Source organism: Poecilia reticulata, linkage group LG4, assembly GCF_000633615.1.
Source record: "Poecilia reticulata strain Guanapo linkage group LG4, Guppy_female_1.0+MT, whole genome shotgun sequence".
Lineage (NCBI taxonomy): Eukaryota > Metazoa > Chordata > Actinopteri > Cyprinodontiformes > Poeciliidae > Poecilia > Poecilia reticulata.
This window is the reverse complement of record NC_024334.1, coordinates 28220386-28240833: the sequence shown is the minus strand read 5'-3', so window position 1 is coordinate 28240833 and position 20448 is coordinate 28220386. Positions and strand designations below refer to the sequence as shown.

The window sequence follows — 20448 nt, the reverse complement described above, 5'->3', positions numbered from 1 at the left end:
TTTAACGACACTCACCTTGCCCGTGAAGACAAACTTGTACAACATGCGCAGAATGAGGTAGGCCCAGAAGATGTGCAGACCTTGCAGCACTAACAGCAGAACGTTGAAGAAATAATAACCGAAGAAAGGCTGGAAAAAGTCACGAGACAGCACCATGGTGGTGTGGACAATTCTGAAAAATCAGGCACAATGTGAAGACAGTCAGTGAGASAAAGTCTGACGTTTCACCACCTGAAATCTCACAATAAAAAAACCCAAAATACAAATCTGTTACATTTAGTTTTACTTTTTACTACGTCAGTGACTAATAATTAAATATATGCATTTAAAATGTAACTTTAAAGTCTCTCATTTCAGTTTCACTCACCATACTTATTTATGAAGGTTTGATAAAAAGCCTAAGATRTAATTTTTTTCTGATCTCAAATTGAACAATTGAGTATATTTATTTATAGATAAAAATGTTTCATATTAGGTATTGATCATTAACAGTAGGTAAATTATAAGATCTCTTATCTTTCCAATTATGTAAAGAAACATAATGTATTTATCATGCAGAAAAAGAATGTTATTACATAAAACTTCCTAGACACTCTGATCAATTTTAAACATCCAGCATGTTCCAAAAACAATGTTTTGTTACATTTATTTTATGCAAACATTTTTGAGTGCTACTAAGTGCAGCTTTCAAGATTTTATTTGTGACTTCTACTTCTGGATATGGTATTTCTACGTCCAGAAAATAGATTTACTTCGATTATAGGTTTGATTTTAATCATGTTTTAATGCATGATTATGCTTTCGGATTAAAAGATACATTCACTATCATCATAAAACTCACATGMTGGCTTGCAGAAGTATTTGTTAATTAATTGCATTACCTCTKAACATTTTAACTCTACATGTGTTACAACATCTATTTAGTTCATGTTTTATTTCCATGTCGGCTCCCATATCATATTTTTTATGCCACAACTGACTTCACWGWAAAGGAAAAAGGGAYATGCAGTCTTACCTGCAAGGAAAAACCACAAGTCTTGTAACCAGGAAAACAACAGCAAATACGACAAACAGCGAATCACATGTCGTTGTCCACACCGCATAATGAAACATCTTGGCAGACTAGAAAAAAAGAGAGCAGACAAATGTATTTTTACTTGTTAATTAATATAAAAGTTGAATTTTGTATTAGTAAAGTAAAAAGTAAGTCCAATTTACTTAATTTGTACTTAATTACTTTAAGTAATTAAATAATTACATAATTGCTTTCTAAGTAATTAAATAATTACATAATTGCTTTCTAAGTAATTAAGTAATTACATAATTACTTATTTTTACTTAATTTAAAAAGAATTAATTACAACTAGTCTCAGGGCGTGTTAACAACCATATAGAAGGAACCAATGAGGAAATATGATTTGTTCATGATATAGCATTTTGCACTGCAAAGGAAYTAACTAGAAGTTAGACACTAAGCACATTGATCTTCAGATTGTTCTTTTGCGCTCCATTGCTTCGTATTGGAAAATAAACAAACACATGCTGACAAATTCAACTTAATCTGCAGACAAAACCCCTGACATTTCAGGGCAGTGATTCAGATGGTCTGTTGAAAATTTTCAAAGATTCACCACATGGATGAAAGCTGAAAAGAAGCCTGGCATTCACCGCTGAGAGTTGTCAAGATACCCAAGCTGCTACTTTGCAGCAATGCGGCTGCACTTCCTCTTGGCTCAGTTGTAGAAAATCTAATTGCTGACGGGAGGCGAGCCAATYATGAATCTTTCAACAAAAGCGCCTATTTCTGCTCAATCCTTTTCAAATGCAGATGCATGCACCTCCTTCAGTCTGACTACAAAACCAGCCAACTGAAACGAGGGAAGGGTGAACAAAAACAGAGCGGAGGACCGCTCAGGGTAAATCACTTGAATTTAACAAATCAGCAGATGCAAAAGTGCWTAATCATAGAACTGAAGTTACTTAAGTAACAGYTAGGCATTTCTTCTTCTTTGACTTCTTCTGCCCACTTGTCTTGACTTAAGTTTTGTAGTTGCATTGACTTGGAACAGAGAGGATGCAGCTGCAGGAATAAGACTGGAGCTTGCAGTCCATCCCAGATATCAGGGGTTTTGACCAGTGCTACCAAGCCAAAATGTTGCTATTTTCCAGAAGTTCAAATTAAAATTTCAATTMCACAGGAAKAAACAGGACAATGTTTGATACTCMACCTGTCATTGACCATCAAAATGAAATTTGGTTTAAAATGGAAGAAGCAGAGTTCAYGTCATGGTGGCTGTGAAAAGTTGAAACCAGATATTTATCAAAACTATATAAAAGACATAACCTCTCTTTTTTTCTTATCACTGCCTGACAATGATTTTAAATGCTTCCTGTCAGTTAAGATTAATATGTTTATTTCCATTAGCTGTACTCTGGGTTAATAAGAAAAAACACTTTATAGGGAATATTTTTTTAATTCAGTCGTTTATATACAYTGCATAAATATTTGGTAGCATTGCCATTAAGCCATATGACTCAGGTTACTCTAATTTTGACCGATTTCTCCAGAGCTGGTGTAAATCGGGTTGCAGTACAGCCAGATTTACAATAAAACTGAGATGAAAATTGAYGTTATCATACTTAAGGAACTTTATAACTAATTTGTCAGTGTGCTTCAAGACATGGTCCATTTAAAAAAACCCATTTGCTCCTAACCCGRAATTATAACCTGGAGAAATTGCTTCAACGTTYCCACATAATGCCAACTACTTTGGGAAGTGCACCAGTCTCTCCTACAGCAAAACAGCAACACAACATGTCACTATCACTTGAGTACTTCACAGCTGGGCGACATTCTCAGGTTTGCAAAATTTTCCCTTTTTTTACCCCAATTGGAACAAATATATTGAAAGACAAGTTCATCCGACCTCAGAACATGTCTTCAAAAACTAAGTTATTGTCCCATATTAAAGCAATTACAAACTACAATCTATAATGACTTTTTATGTTGGTTTTGGAGTGCTGGCTTCTTCATCCCTAAGTGGACTTTCAGTCCAGATGGGTATAGTATTTATTTCACTGTGGATATTTATAGCTTTTAACACCTTCAACCAATAGCTGAATTGTTTTATGCAAAGTAATCTTAGTGTATCAATGTTTCTGATTTGAAATGTTTAGTTTGATTTAATGTCAGAAAATAAGAAAAACATCATATACGTCTTTAAATACAGTTTATGTAGACGTGGAGTTTCAACTGTAAATCCTTTCAGTACCACTGACCATGTAATAATGCCCKAGGTAAAATAACTAGTTTTACATCTTTCCTCAGCTCAGATATTACAATGGCAACTGGATTATTTAGATGTTAGCAGCGCCAAGTGACTTTAAGGAAACCAGCCATTTGAAACCAAGGACAAAGTCTTGTTGACAGCGGCAGGTTATAATTCTTTCAACAAATCCCGATAAGCATACAAAAATAATGTTTATATTATATACAGGGGATTATTAGGACTTTTTTGTTTGCAAAGTCTTTTCAGAATATCTTAAAACAACAAGGAAACTTTAACAAAAAGGACACAAGAAAGCTTTCCTGTGATCTCTGTGAAGGTAATGAACTGCCAATTAAGTGACTGTACTTGCATTTATTTTTATGTTTCCTTTCCTTCTGCTCCACCTCAGACAAGTATCTGTGTTGAGATGTAGATAAAATCTGACTGTAGGCGCTAGTGAAAGGCTCGGCTACCGCTCTGAGCTGTGTGTAGCATTTTACCTCCAGCAGGAAGTCGGACGAATCATGCACCAGCATCACTAGCGTGCCAACCCTCACATAGTTGGCGGCATAGGAGAAACCGATAAGAAATATGGTGGCGATGTGATGAACCACCTGCTCCTTGAAATCCTGAAACACGTGCACAGAAAATATTATAAATGAAAGTTCTAATGTGAAGTTAATCATGCAGAAAAGTGCAGAAAAATGAAACATTATTTAAAAAAACTGTTTGAAAAGTGGTCAATAAGACAAACACTAAACAAAAGTAAAATACATTTTTCAAGTGTGGAATTAGAAGAGTAGGAAGTGTGACACTAAAACAAAAAGCTAAATGTATGTGCTTTAATTGCGTACAGGTGAAAGTGCTTTTGGGTCAGGCTCTTACTTTTCGCTTGACATCCACAGAAACACTGAGCAGCAGGGACAAATAGAAACTCAGCTCCAAGATGTAATACCAGTAGTGAGCGTCGGCCACAGGCTGAAGAATGAGAGGAAGAGCTTCACAATGAGCAAACATTTACATTCACAGAGCCTTTCAGCTTTCTCTGCGCAGTCGCAGTCAGAGGAACTTCATAGTGTGCAAAGGCATTCACACCCCTTGAACTTTTTCACATTCGGTTGATGTCACAACCAAACATATAAATGCATTTCATCAGAATTTAATGTGTTAGATCAACAAAAAGTAGAAAATATTTGTGAAGTGGAAGGAAAACAATTTTTTTTTCTCCTATTCCCACTGCATGACACTGACACCAACATGTGTGACAGTGAGAATAGTGTGATCAATTTGATGTGTAGTGTTGATGTTTCACCATATATTACAAATTTGGTTTCATCTGAATAGAAGACCTTCTCCCTCAGGTTTGCTGCCTGAATATGTTTGCAAGGCACTGGGCATGCAGCAGCAAAACAAATGCACTTTCTCAACAAAGCTTTGGGAACTCTCTGCAAGTGTTTGTAGAGCTGCAAATCAGAATTTAAATAGCTGAGAGTGTAGAATGGGGTTAATAGGACACCCAGGAACAACAGATTTTAAGAGGAGGTAACATTAATTGCCCATTTGGGACTCAAGTAAAAATAAATCTGAATCTGAATCTGAATCTGAGTAGACATAAAACATACAGAAAAATCTAATTTTTAAAAGGCAAAGCACTTCTTGCTCTAATGTAAGAGATTCATCAACATTATTCCCACTGTGCGCAAAACAAGAGGACGTGTTTCTTTCAAAGGAAATTGTGGCGCACTATCTCAAGTAAAAAAAAACAAACTTGCACAGCATTCAACATGGAGTGTTTGCAGAAGCACAATAGTAGGAAGCGAATGGGAACATTCAATCCTCAGAACACATTCTTTATCGCCAAAGAGGGTTCGGACAACTCGGTGCAGCGCAGTGTGGAGCAGCGTGGAAGTCTGAAGTCTGAACTAAAGATACAGAAAGCTGTGTCTTTTTCTTTTCTACTATTTTTTATTCAAGGTCATGAACCCATGAAGAAGGGCGGCGTCCAGGAGGGAATGGCGACATGCGTGCATACCGAGCTGTCATCGCTCCACAGATATTAGCTTTAAAACAGTTTAAGGGAGTCTAGACGTAGGAAAGCAGGTTGACGCTGAAGGAGGGGAAGGAATTTTGATAAAAGTCAGTAGGAAGGTGTGTGCTAACCTGTTATATGTGCAAAATGTTGCATTGGATCTCTAAGACCAATAATAAAATTATGACTATTTCTTCTGAAGTCACTTAGTAAAAATGGTTTATTAAATTTTTTGTTCGATGGTAAAACTGGTCCTCAAAGATTTTAGATAAACAGAAAAAGCAAAATATTTGTTTTACTCTTTAATCAAAATAAAAGTTACTACAACCAATCAGTTTGATCTTATTAAATAGAAGTATGTTTGATCAAAATCTCGCTACATTTTCTGACTGTCACGTTAATTCTGTATTGCACAGGCACATTATCCAAGGCAATGTTGTATTGTTGTATTTTTCTCTTTTTTTCAGCTGCTCCCTGCAGGGATTGCCCCATCAGAACATTTGCCACCATCTCATCGTGTCCTACATCAGTCCTCTGTTTGTCCTCTTTCCACATGTTCAGGAACTTTCCCTGTAAAATTCTGCTATTCCTCTTCCTTTGCAGTTTCTATTTAAACCCATCTGTTCAATAAATCCATTGATCGTCCTCTGCACATCCCACAACCGTCTCAGCCTTTTCTAACGTCACTGAACCGACCTGTCCATTTTAGTTTCTGTCTTAGCATCTTCAGCTCTGCCTCCTCCTGCTTCACTCCCTGTTTTAGCCGCACGGCCTCCAAATTATATGTCATAAGGGTTTTCCTTCCACATTACAAATCTCCTCTAATGCCTGTTCCTAACCCCTCCGACCTGCTTCCTCTGTGTCCTCGTCTCTTATCCACAGTGAAAAATGCTTTGGATGATACTTAAACTCATCTCCTCTCACCACATGTACTAACTAAAGCTTGACTTTAGATCCCTTTTTCTCAGTTCAGTTTATTTATATACACTCAGTTCACAACAAATGTCATACCCAGACACATTATAAGACAGACGTGTCCTATTCCTACCAGTTACATTTATTCAGATCATTCCAACAAAGTTCAATCGTACTGTATCCTTCCCAGTTACACCCAGTAACATGGTGCTTTCTGTTTATTCTATAAACCATAATGCAACATATTTTAGACATTTTCTGTGAAATGTTGTAATCAATAAAAATGAATATTTAATGGAAGGTTATAATAACAATAAGTGGACCGACCCTAAATAAAAGCTGGACTGGTTACCCGGCACCATCATCACTCACACAGTTGGTGTCTTGCTCTCGTACAACACTGGCTACTAGAATCAAGTTACTTTACTCATGCAACTTATTCATAGCCGTTAGGATTGCCGCATGTTTTTACTTTTTACTCTAAATAGTCTGCAGAGTTACAGTTTTTAACAAATCACTGTATATTTGACACAGTGCTGCAGAAAATATGTTAAATGCAAAACTTCTACTCATAACAATGTGTCCTGCTCACCTGTTTGGGATATCCCGTCCAGCACTCTTTGTGATCCCAAAACCAGGGAGTCTGGCAGAACCAGGAAACAATCATTCAATACAACTCTAAAGGTAGTACAAAGTTAAAGAATACGTAATCGCCTCTTACAAATAGGCTGACAAACTTACATCAATCAGTGAGCCGAGTCCGGCGGCGAATGAGACGAGGTAGAACGCAAACCGCCATCTGCACAAATTGATAATCATCTCTTATAGGTTTCAACATTTCCATCCAATTGAAAAATTATGGAAAAGTTTACTCTTTGTGACACTGAATCTGCAATATTACAATTTAAAACACATCGACAACAAGAAAAAAAAAAAGATACAATGGAAATCCTACAAACAATGAAAAACCCTAAACTTAAGGAGCTCCAGATGCTAAGCTGGTTATTTCACTTATTGAATCAAGGAAAAGAAAACGAGTGACTCACGATGCCTCACAGAACTTCTTTGTGTTGCTGGGCTTGTCCTGGTTCCTTCTGTGTCTGAACCAGGTTTGAATCTTTCTTTGAGAGAGTCCACACTGCCTGCCCAAGCTCACAACTTGACTCTAAACACACACAAAGAGCCACACACAATGCTTCGTTTTTCAACTTAATCTAAGCACTTTTAGCCTTTTAGCGTTTAAGCTAACAGTTGTGCTACTTAACAGTTGGAGTAAAATGTCTAAATATTTGTTATTATTACAAACTTTTATTCAGAATCTACAACAGATATTTCTACAGTGGCCAGACTCAAACAGGGATCAACTGATTGGATGGATACATTTTCTATTTTTTATAGTCATCCAGACTTTTCAAGCCTGCATTAGTTAGATCCTTTTAATAATTTCAAAATGGAGTACCCCTAAAGAGGGAGAAGTGCTGAATGTAAACATTTGTGCTCTGCTGAGTCAGAAACGAGAGTGTCTCACAGCGCTGTCAGTGTGATGACGCCCCCCTCTCCTTTTCTGCACCCTGATACTTTGCACCAGCTTTTGTTACAGCTAAAAGGTCTGAGCAGGGTGAAACTTAATTACAAGGTTAAGAGACGTTATTCTCAGTTAAAGCAGAAAGGGCACCACATTAGTCTCGTTTAAACTGACTATTTATTTTTTATTTTTTTACATCTGCTGTCACAACTCGTAATATAAAACAATTACAATATTTTGGAAGTTATGTATCTCGTAAAAGCATGCCTTTTAAGAAATACGCTTATCGTAGAGTGCAGGCAGAAATGAAAATGACAGAACAACAAAAATCCGCTGCTTGCTCGGCACACAGGAAAACAAAAGGATTGCAATTAGGTCAGAATATAATTTGATTGCTTGTGGCTGGACAAACTGCAGACATGTTTTCATGAACCCAAATACATGACAGATAGGGCTGGGATAAATCCCAATTTATGGGTCAAGTCATGTCTTGTTCTGGCAAATGTACAGCTGTGCTTGTTAGGACAGGAACAGCGGTGCTGGTATTACACCTGTTCCTGAAACACGTGGAGAATTTCCATGTGAAACACACACACCTTTGTTAAAAAAATGAATTGATGCTGTCAATTTATTGCATTGATAACATTTTCAATACTTAAAAACATCTCTGTTAGCAAAATGCGCAGTCAATCTGGCACTCGAAATGTTTAAAGACAAAGCCAGATTCAGCTCTGAAAATCGTTCCTTTCTTTCGAGCAGAGGAACAAATGTTAGGTAGTTCCCAATAGAACCTTATGCCATGTTTGAGTCATATTGAAAATACTGACTTTCCCTGAAAAACTTCCGCCTGTCAGCTGCTCCCTCTTTAGAAACGAGAAAACACAAAGCTTACAAGTGAGGCAACCATGCATCAACGTTCACATCACATGTACATCTCTATGTGCTAATTGCCGCCACCGCCATCAAATTTCTGTTCAAATGTCACTGTGTGCACTCAGTCAGTCTTGTACAAGAAGATGATCCATTATGTCGGATTAATTTGCTTTAAAAATGTCCTAACAGGTTTAACAGGTAGAGGAGGCCTGGCAAAAACTGGCTTTAACATTTTCATCTTGTCCACAGCAGCTACTGTTAAACAGAAATCTTTTCTCTGATCGTCTTACTTCTGTTCTTTGTCTTAAAAGCGCAACCTTATAGTTAATTATTTGGTATAATTAGCAATTAAAAGGCTAGAACTATTTAAAAGAGGGCTTTCTGCTGTTGCATTACTGCGCGGTGGCACAGTTGGCATACTTTGCAGCAAGAAGGTTCTAGTTTCAAATCCCAGCCTGGGGGTCTTTTTGCATGGCGTTCGCATGATCACATCCTTGCGCTGGCTCTCTCCAGGTACTTTGGCTTTATCCCACAGTCAAAAACATCACTGTTCGATGATATTGTTTTCTAAATATTGCCGTCAGGTGTGAGTGTGTGCTTGCATGATTGTTTGCCCTGTGTGTATCTGTGTTCATAGACTGCAGGGTTTCCCCCAGAAAACCTGCAACACCCCCAGTGTTCATGGCAGTCATCCAGCCACCCACTGTGTTTTTCAGTTAAAAAATGTTTAAAGGAAATTGGAAAATATCATTTGATAGCTATGCATTTTTGGAAGACTGGGAGATTAATACCTAAACACCAACCATAAAGTCTTTAAAAAAGGCAATCATAAAAAAATAAAAAATACTAATATATGAACAATGCTAAGCCAGGTGGGAGCACAAGTAAAACCTGGTGGAACCTGGTGGCCCACCAGGCTTATAATAGACTAGGGGAATCCCTGGACTGGCAATTTCTCCACTGACTCCAAGAAATAGGGAATTTTTCATTCTCGAGCTGCGCTTCAATTGCAAATGTGTCCATAACTTTGTCAATATTCTGCTAATGTTGAAAAAACAAAAATTTGTAATTGTGATGTTTCCATTAAGCAAGAAACACAATTACAATCACATGTGAATACGTTCGTTCACACAATGTCATTAAAAAACATGCAGCGCCATCGTCCTCCAGCCTCATGTCCACACCCAGAACAGTGGACATGCTTTCTGATGAGATGACGGTTTGGGTTTTCTCCCACCTGGATGCTCCAGCATGGTTTATTGGTTTTTGTGCTTTGTAAAGTGAAGAGAATTAATTAGGAGGAAGAGGAGTACAAACCTGTGATGGTTGCCGACTGACGTGTTCGTAGAAGGCCTCCAGCTTTGGGATAGGCGGAGCTCGAATCCGAAACCGATCCTTCACACCTAAACACTTGCTAAAAGGAATGGCGATGATTCTGGGAACAGAAAACAGAAAATCATTTTTTATATATTGTAAAACTTAATGCACAACAAAGAAGACCATTTTTGGATAAGCTGTAACTCAGACATGACCAATGAGAGCCATCAGCAACACCAGCTGCCCAGTGTGGATCTGTGCTACAGTACAGAGCAGGGAAACATGATAGCTTATTATGCAACTCCTGACAGCTTGTAGAGCTGTGCCCATCGGTGTATTACATTTGGCAAGATAGCCTGATATGGCATCAAGAGATGCCATATCAGCATCTCAACACGTCCACTTGATCTGAACGTGTTTGTAAGTGCATGTGCAGGTCAGAGAGAATCAGAGGGATAAGGCAAGCAGGAAGAACAATGAGAGTTTCTGAGATGGAGTGAGATGTTTTTACAAATGGCCGTCTCTGTGCACCATTCGGCAGTATAATCACATGTGTAACTCTATCTCAGAGGTAATCATCACAAAGCGAGGATGAAGGGACAGATCAGGGAGAGAATGAGAAGGTCGGCTTGGCTTTGTGAGGAGCCGCACGGTCTCAGATTACAGGAGCACATAACAAACACACAGACATGTGGTAAGCTCAAGACAGAAAACAGCTGCAGCCTGAGAAGATTGAATGAAGAACCACCTCATCCATCATGCTACACAGGGACTAAAACAACCCAGATGCCCGTCACAACCAAAACAGACGCACACCTACACACGCACGAGCTGGTATATACTTCTATCATCCTGTTACCCATGCAAAGCTAATGTTACTATTCTCTGATATTAAACACCCTATGAAGGTTCAGCTGAAGGCAGAGTTCAACAGCATGCCACATTTCACTTCAGGCAGTTCAGATAATGAGGCAACTGATTAGAAAAAGCATTCAAAAAACGTTACTCCTATCTGATCGACTCTCACGTGCGTCAGCATCTAGTCGCTTTCACACTTGACTCCAGAAGGTTTCAGTATGACTTGCAGCAACAAACTTATTTATCTTTCTGTCCAGTCAGTATTTTCATCACAATAAACTTAATTGGGAAAATTGTTATTTTTGAAGTGAGGTATCGCTAAGACATTGCAAGAAGCGAATATCTAACCTGCAGCATAACTTTGGGTGTCAGCATTTTGAAGTGTGCCGTTACCCAAAGTCTTAAGTTAATGGCTAACCAGGGAGGCCAAAATCAAAAGCAGATTTCAATCATCTTAAACCAAAGCCAGATTGCATAACAAAGCATGATGATAGACATGAATGGAGCCTGTGGTAAACCTGTGGAATGGACGGACGACCACAAGAATTTAAAAAATCCATCAGTATCCATTCTGTTCCAACGCAGGCATAATAAAAAGGGACATTTTTTTATGTAATGTAATGCACTTTAAAAATAAAAGAAATGAACATGTTGAATACTTTTGAAAGGCATTAGTAACTGACATTACTAATATAATAAAAAGTGAAAAACTACAGTTTGTAATGTATTAATCTAAACCTGAAGATGCAGCTGACCACCTGGTGACTGGAAAAGTTTTTAGACTTTTACCTGGAAGTCTCCATATGCATCAGTGAGAAGCTCTAAAGGTACATAGATCTACATTAAACCACAATCACTTCCTGTTGTATTCTCTAAGAAGCTGCACAGGCATTTTCAGTTGACATCTTCAGCTATCTTTAGCTTTAGTAAAAACTTCTCCTACTAAAGCAACAAATCAAATGCATTCATAGAATGCATCCACGCCCTGTTTTATATATCGTGAATGAAAAGACATGGCTAACTGCTGTAAGACCAACCCCTCCATCTTCATGACACATACACCTAACATCAATTTAAATTCACAAGCACAAGTGCTGACATCCTAAAGGCATAGTAATAGTGATATCTCACCTTTCAAATACATATCTTAAGGCTATAAAGGCAAAAGCCAGTGGCAACGTGATGAGGAGATCCCTGGGCATAGGAAAACGACCGTCCTCATCCTTCATCTCGATGTCCTGCCAGCGGATGCCAGGAGGAAGCCAGTACTGCTCCTGCCACAGCCACTCGTTCAACATGGCCACCATCCTGAGAAGAGGAAAAGGAGATGCTTTTGAACAAGAGAGTTTCTGGACCTCCAAAAGATATTCCTCATGAGGGCAATAAATAAATAACTAGATCTATTGCGATAGAGATGTAATCAATATCAATAGATGGTATGTCTGATAGAATGTTCAATATTCAATAGAATATTCACTTGAACTCTAAACCAGAACTGCAAGGTATTTTCGTAGATGTAGTTGCTAAACCTTTTACAGCCCTTGCATGCAATAAAGCAAATTCACAGTCATCCTTATTTGCAAAATAAACACACCTTGTGTCTATATCAATTGGACTGCTAATGACAAGATACATTTTAAAAACACTTGCAACTTATTCTGTTCCTTTTTGTCGTTAAGCTGCAATTAACGACAATATGCAGCGGAAGTTGTCTTATCAAAATCAAAGTATCAAATCAAAAACCGGAAGTCAACCATGTATTATACAAATAAAACGACGTAAAGGCAACACGCGCTATAAAGGAGGTACAACAAACAAGGAGCTTCATTTGGAATTATTTACACAACTATTTTTGAAATTTACACACACATATTTTGTTGCAACTCCCTCTGAGGGGGCGAGATATAGCGACTGTGACAACCCCGTCCTCCACAAATTCCTGCATCTCATCACATCCTTCACTCCTCCGGCCTGTAATGGGCTGCAGCCTGTGGTTTGGGTTCAAAAGCTGATCCCTAATAGGATTCATATTGATTGGGTTGCTGCCGCGCATTCTGCACACAAAGCACGACGCAAAGACAGCAGATCAACGTCAGCAAAACTGGAGCGTCTAATGCCGAAACAAGTGCATCAGTTCAAGGATTGAAGCAGCAAAGCTCCTCAGCGCACAGAGACGCCCATCCCTCTCATCACCGTTACATCCACCGCCACTAATGACATTCCTCCAAACACGTTTTTTAATCTAAATTATGTTCTAATAGATTGCAGCACTACGTAGCAGGAAAAAATGTTGCGCTCACCTGTTCAGGCTCATGATGTGCTGAGGATGAGAAACCAACAGAGAGGCAAGTGGGTGAGGATGAGGAGGAGCTTGTTTTTTACGCCCCCTGCGTCTGCGGAGGGCGGGGAGAGACGCGCTCTGTCATCATCAACACTTTATCATCAGCTCTACGGCTTTGACGTTTCGCCACCGTGCGTAACAAGCCGCTGACATTACATACCAGCCAAAACATGCCCCACATTCTCATCCCAATGTCAGTTGCCTTGCAGAATGCTAGAAATAATGATTTAGGTACTGTGCCTCGCAAAAACATGTCTGCTCTGCTCTGCTCTTTGATTACATGTGTATTACATCGGGGTTTTATGTACAGTAACCAATAGTGCATGATTGTGGGGAGTTTTTTTTTTTTTTTCGAAAATGATAAAATATGTGCTCTACAAGTCAATACTTTCAAGAATTGCTTTTCACTACAATTCAGTTCAAATTCAAAATTAAAATTCACAAACACTTTATTGATGTAAAAGAGAAAAACATCGCCATAATTAAAGATTTATTGTGGAGGTGTTATTTGAAAATGTCTCCATCAGCCTAAACCTTCAGAAACTGAATTTTTCTCCAGTCCCTTCTGCAGGTGCTTAGCCAGATTGGATCAAGATTTTCTGAAAACCTACTATTTTCTAGTCTTGCTCCAGATTTTGTGTTTCGGTCTTGACTTGGCCATTCTAAACGTGAATATTTGAACTACTGCAGATTTGAAAATGTGTGCTTCTTTGATTTTTCTTTGTTATTACTATCTTTATCTATGTACAATGCCTGTTTTGTATTTAAATATGTATGCATGTGGGTGGTTGATTGATGCTTAGTTGTTTATTTTATAGTGAATTGACTGGAGAGAATAAATTAACTAAGATGTTTTTCTTGAAAATAGTCCTTTTCATTCAAACCTTTTGTTTATGTCAGCATGTGACACGTTCATTTTGAAACTGGAAATGAATGAAATAAACAAAGGAGTAAATCAGCAGCACTAAATAAATCTGCTGCTGCCTTTGACCGGCTACTCTTGTTTTTCTTAGGTAAAATTAACTTCTGCTCTACCCACATTTGGTGTCGGCACAGTCATAATGTTCAGTATGACAAGAGAAGCAGAAATCATTTAATCTCCCAAATCATCTGCTTTCATGCATGATGGTGCACACGCAATTTTTTCACAGTCATATCAAAATAAACATCATAAAGAAGAATGCCTCTAATAGCTTTCAGGAATGAACTCTGCAGTCAAACTTCTGTTTCACTGCAAATGTTAGCTGCTTTCTATCAAAAGAATATAAAACCAGAGTTGACCACATCAAACACTAATGTAAATAGAGTAGAAATAGTTAATATTTTTTCTAAAGCTTTTAGCAGGAACAATGTATTTTTATTCACTAGACTGTGTTCTTGGTCGTTAGGAAAAATTTGACTTATTTTGAAGGTTTAAACCGTTTTAGACAAACTTTTACACATTTGCACAGCATATTTAACACAAAGAAGAAACTGTTGTCGCGTGCAGTGATCATGGAGCAGATATCCAGAGAAAGCTGAAAAGATTCTGACTTCTGCTGTTGTGATTGACCATTTCACACCACCCATACTTCAGCGACACTCACAAGAGAAATGACTCAGGAAGAAAACTCCTCAGGAAAGCTGTTTACATAAATATTAAGTTCAAACTTCCTCTGTTGAGCACAATGAAATAAACGTTCCTGCAGTAAATCCTAGGGTGTGCACCGACATGTCACAATCTAAGGTAGTAGCGGCCTGTCTAACATAATCATTAATCCCTTTAAGGCATAACAGACAATGTGTGAGGGGATTTGCTCGTTATGATGAAGTCTTGATCACCTTTGCTCAGACAGCAACAAAGATCATTGAGTTTTCTGTTGTATGGGAGGTCCAGACAAAAAACATTAAGAAAGTTAAGAAAAGTGAAACCTTAGAGCTGTGAGTGTGTCTGGTTTGTGTTGCTACACCCAACTATCTGGACTCAACACTTACTACTAATTACCACCTAAAGAACACAAGTTCACCTAGACTGCTTGGGTTTCACTGTATATTCAGTCAAGTCTGGGAATGCCTGGCACTCTGTACATTTGTTTTTCCTTTGGTGCCGTTCGCAAAACATGATTCTGGAATGTGACTATTGAAATACGGTGTGGAGATAAGAAGACTTTTTTGTCTGTGATTGTGAAATTTTTATAGCTGCATATGACTAATCCTAGAAGTCTAAGCAACATTTTCAGCATTATGATGCACAGATAAGTCATTATTGCTGCACAGGGGCGTGATAATGTTGTCACTACTGTCTCCAACGGGGAACAGTCACGCATTCTGTTCCCACACACGGTCCCTGCAGGACTGGGTGTGGGAATCTGCATGCTATCTATTGTCACACACCTTATGCCACACACATGAATAATTATTTGGTAAATCTATGAGACACAAGTAGGTTGGTAATTTCCTGCTGCCACTTTACTTGGTCAAGCATAAAAAATTATACACGACATGGCTTATGCATATATAATAATGCATTAGCATAATCTCACACCTAATATATGAAAAAATCTGGGAGACATATGTTAATAAAGAAGTGCATTCTGCAGAATCACTTGTGACACAGTGTTGTTGACCCTCTAAACTAAGATAACTGAAGTTATTTCTTAAAATTTGACTACTTTTTTAGGTTAGTCAGACTCAGTAGGAAGTAGAAACTATAATTGTTGGTGTTTCACGACTTTCTGGAATCCTGAGATACAAGAAAACGATGTGGCTTATTTTCACTTCTTTTTGCCACCTGATAGAACCAGGATCTATATTTATCCCGCAACCATGCACAGTGAGCCTGCGGGGAGGGAAGATTTTAAAAGCTCTCTGTTTGAGAAGTGTAGCAAAGAGTGGCATCTTGTGGTCTACAGATGACCCTAACAGTCATCATAAAAAAAAAATCAAAAACAAAACAGCTGTTAGGGATTGATACGTGAAAAAACCCAAACATTTTCTGTCCTGACATTAACAACATTACTGTGATATGTAAAAATACTGTAACTATTTGATACGGACAGATGAGACAGATGAGTTCAAAAGGTTGTTTGCTTTTGAACAAATAACCTTAATGGCACAAAGGATGAACATGCTGAAAAAACACCTCATTACCAAATTACTTGAAGAATCTGCAATGCTTTGAATCTGTTTATTTTTAATTGTTACAGTGCATTTTATCAGGGTATCTTTTATCAGTAGCCATCCCAGCTTTTAGTGCAATGGTTATATGAAGAAAATGGCCAATCAGCACAAAAATGGGTAACAAGACAAAATCAAACCTTCCTCCATCATTGTGCCCAGATTTAGTGCACATAATTTGGTGGTAAACTAACATATTAACAGAAGGAATGCTGGTAATTTTAAAACTATAATATTACTTTTCATGATGTTTGGGTGTGGGTTTGCTTCTCCCCACACAGAATAAATTTACTCAAATTAATTATTTATTCTACAAAACATTAGTGTGAGATAATGTCACCTAAAAATGACTGACAATGTGCGCATCCTTCAAATTCATGCTTTGTACATACCCTTTAAAATTGTAAATAACTGTCAGCTTCACCACTTTTTTGTGTGCTGCTTGTACTAAAATAATAAACACAATAGAATACAACACCAGCTGACTCAACAAATGCTGGTTGAAGATGGGTTTCCATCTTGCAGCAGTTTTTGACCAAGGTACTGATGAGCATGAGGTGGTGGTGCCACGCTGCTGAGTTTGTGCCTGGTTCTCCATGAGGCCTGTGTTTGTTAGAAGTTTAAGAAATTAGACATCTAACATCCAGTTCAATGAACAACTTGAAACAGACCACAACAGCTAAATACGCCATTTAGCATGAGAAGAGACAATTTGGCAGGTTTTCTAAGCTCTGCTTCACAGCCCACAAATGAATGTTCCTTAAAACATGTGGCACCACTTGAGGGAAAATAAACAGGCTTAAGCGGCACAAGAGAAACAATTGACCAAAGACATACTGCAATTTGTATCAATTATAATTTGCATTCTTTCACAGTTTCAACTTTGGCATGAAGGGAACACACTGATCCTGTATAGCTAATTAGAGCTTTTTTTTTTTTTTTACCCCTATTGTCCTAAAAACAAAGGAAAAAGATGATTACTTCCAATTGATGAAACAAGATTATATAGTAAATAATCATGTTTTGCATGTTTATTAACGAGGTGAATATGGTGAGGAAAAAAAGTAGAGGAGTTTTGAGATCATTTTTAGGGCAGCAGGAATTTTAGTATGATCTGAAGAGGTTTTATGATTTCTACTCAGTGAGTTTTTCTTCCCCTTTGCAAATCAGAACCAGTCCATGAATTTACTTTCCAAGATTTTTCTTTGTTGGTTACAAATTCATAGATCCAAACATATATTTTGCAAAACAAAAAAAAAACATAAACCTTAAAAGCATGTATGTGCCTTTCAACTAAATGTCACAATTGCCAGATTTGCAGCAACCTTAGATGAGACCAGCATGCTTCTAAAGTGATAAGAATAAAGTTAAGAATGCAATAATATGAAACCCAGCTGGAAACTCCGTTGGTTTATAGTTTTGTTCTAGACAGAGATTGCCATTCACAGAGTAGCATGTCCTTCCAAGAACAACTGCAGCACAACAACAAAGGTGTGGAATAAATAACCGGATCTAAAATGTTCATTCTTCTGTCTGGGACAACAATAACACAGCCGGGATGTGAGGAATATGTGCAGGGATCCGGTCAGCAGCAGCGGCAGCAGCGGCAGCAGTGGTCCTGGCTCTAAGCCTCGCTGAGCCTGGCTGAGCTGCTTGGGACCCGGGCTTCCACACGGTCACGTTTCAGCAAGTGCAAAGGAGAGGCTTCCTCAATAAGCACAAATCTACTCTGGAATCCAAAACCAACTCATACTCACATCACACTAGTTTCTTCTTCACAAGGGAGAACATTTCTGCCATTTTTTATTTTTTAGCTGCATAAGTAGACCCATGCTTTGGTATACAATTAGTCTGACTTTCACTGTTCTCAACTTTCCTAGTCCTCTCTTTGTCTTGCAGAAACAATGAAGCTGTCAACACTGCAGGGCCTGTTTCCTGTTCCCTCAAGAACGACTGAACTCTGAGATCATTGTTTTCTGTTTTTTATTTTATTCCATCATCCTTAAATAATTTCCTTAAGGAGGATTTATTGCCCTTATAATGTCTTTTTTTTTGCTGATTGGGCTGCAATAGGATGCCTCCAGACACCCAGAGTCGGTTTTCTCAACACTGCAGCTAAAAGCTCCAAAATAACATGGCATCCTTGTTCTAAGACTCTAACTGAGGCAAAGCAAACACAAGGTGCTTTGCCTCAGTTAGTAGTAAATTTATCAGTGAAAATTTTGCTTTCTGGGTCTCTTCATGAGCAAATAGTTGATCGTTCGCTAGTATTAACTAATTGTATATCTGTCCACCAGAGGGCACCAGATATCTCAGTGTTCCCAGAAGTGTGTCAGTGGGCTAGTTAAGGAGCTAATAATAGAGTATGCAATTACGCAATGTAACAGTGCTCATCCCATAAAAACAAGGTTTTTGGTTCAACATTCATCCTCACTGCTGTCAGTTACAATACACATAATTTAACGAGCTTGTATAATATATTAATTGTGTGAACATTTTGATTCTTTTTGGTTTTCACAGTCATTTCAGGAGGGTCCTTAATTCATCTTGGAAAAAGCATCAAAGCCTGTGATTCATAGGGAAGCTGATCATTGTCTTTGATGTTTATGCTTGAGAACAAGAAGGACAAACAGAAGTGAAACCAGAGGCCGTATGCTGAAAAGTAAAGTACGTTTGTTACTTAAAGTAGGAAAAAATAAATGATAAACCGCATAGGGTCTAGTGACAATATAATGCCGTACTTTTAATGTTCTGTGTATTGAGCAACAAGACTACTTTGACAATGTTATGAAGTATTGCACATAAAAATGTGTTTAATCCTTTATGGCTTGGAAGTCAAAGGAGTTCCTGCAAGTGATATCAACATGTTCTGCTTCGGCTGATGAGGACTGCTGCTTTACAGAAAGAAGGTTCAAGCTGTGGCGCTTACACGTTCTCTCTGATAATTATAGGACAGGAGGTCTTTGTCCTCATGATTTAGTTAGTATGCCCGGTCGTGCGTCCCTGGATGCACTGGGAACCTGCCCATGGGGTACCACACCTCTTGTCTGTTGATGTCAGCCTCCTGCACTCAGTGGTTGTGAAATTTGGAATGAACAAGGAAACATTTCACACCTAGAGAAGACTAAAGTACTAAATTTTAGCTTTCTCAGTCAGTAAGACTTTGCTTTGAATGTGTAATTTAAAGAGAATTGAAGAAAACACTCCAATAAGTTATATATAACAAGGCAAGGCAACTTCATTTATGTAGTATCATTCTTACACAAGGTTCTTCAAAGAGCTTGTGAGGAAAGAGAACTTAACAAAAAACTATCTTAACAGGAGAGTTTAATATGTCAAACACTTAAAGGCATAAGAAAGAAACAAACATTAAAATCCAAAATTGTGCAAAATCATCCCTGAAATGTGATTTTGTCATATTAAAGCCACAAACTGTGATGTTTTTTTTATTTATTTTTTTTAATCAAAGTTTCATGTCATATAGACTCCTCTTTCATAGCAACTCACATAAAAAGTAAATTGCTTTGGATTTTGTTTAATGTTAGAGTAAAAGTAGTTGAATGCAAATGCACAGCACGCTTTTCAGATTTTCATATTTAATTTAAAGAACAAATAAAATGCTACTCGGTTTATACGAAGTACATCATATGAGTTTGCTAGTCAGAGTGCAGAAGTGGAGAAAAACAATCCCTTCCTTTCTCCAAGGGGGTGAACATCTCTTGACCTCCAAGAGTCAGCAAGTTTAAATGTCAAGTATGAAGTCAGCCACAAAGCCTCCATCTGTTTACAGCTTTAATTAACAGGCAAACTTTAAGTCAGATGGAGGCTATGTCATCAAGGTGTGTCAGCCTGAACGTTTTCTACGAGACTTTCAGGTCAAAGGAGGTAATCTCCAACAGAACCAAGCAGAACTCAAGCCAAGATACTGATCCCCTGAGAATGTTTAAAGAGTTTATTGGTCAGGAAAAAAAGACAATTTCCTAACAATAAAACATTTCCTTAAGGGTTTTAATTTGGCTGCTCTGCAGGTGTATTAGTCACATCAAAGTATGGAAACAATATTGTCCGTTGAACAATAAAGACACGTACACACGCACACATGCCTACACACACACACACACACGCACACACACACACACGCACGCACGCACACGCACACACACAC

At 38.1% G+C, this 20448-nt stretch overlaps 1 protein-coding gene across 1 annotated transcript in view; it reads right to left on the bottom strand.

Annotated features, from left to right (window-relative positions):
• LOC103464177 (ceramide synthase 2-like) overlaps nt 1-20448 on the bottom strand; it is a 39065-nt gene that overhangs the window by 1071 nt on the left and 17546 nt on the right. The window contains exons 3-12 of the mRNA XM_008408114.2: nt 13087-13179; nt 11918-12094; nt 9929-10046; nt 7260-7378; nt 6955-7012; nt 6806-6856; nt 4155-4247; nt 3770-3898; nt 1016-1122; nt 16-172 (exon numbers count right to left, since the gene is read on the bottom strand). Coding sequence (XP_008406336.2) covers nt 16-172; nt 1016-1122; nt 3770-3898; nt 4155-4247; nt 6806-6856; nt 6955-7012; nt 7260-7378; nt 9929-10046; nt 11918-12094; nt 13087-13179 — 1102 coding nt within the window. The remainder of the gene's footprint in view (nt 1-15; nt 173-1015; nt 1123-3769; nt 3899-4154; nt 4248-6805; nt 6857-6954; nt 7013-7259; nt 7379-9928; nt 10047-11917; nt 12095-13086; nt 13180-20448) is intronic.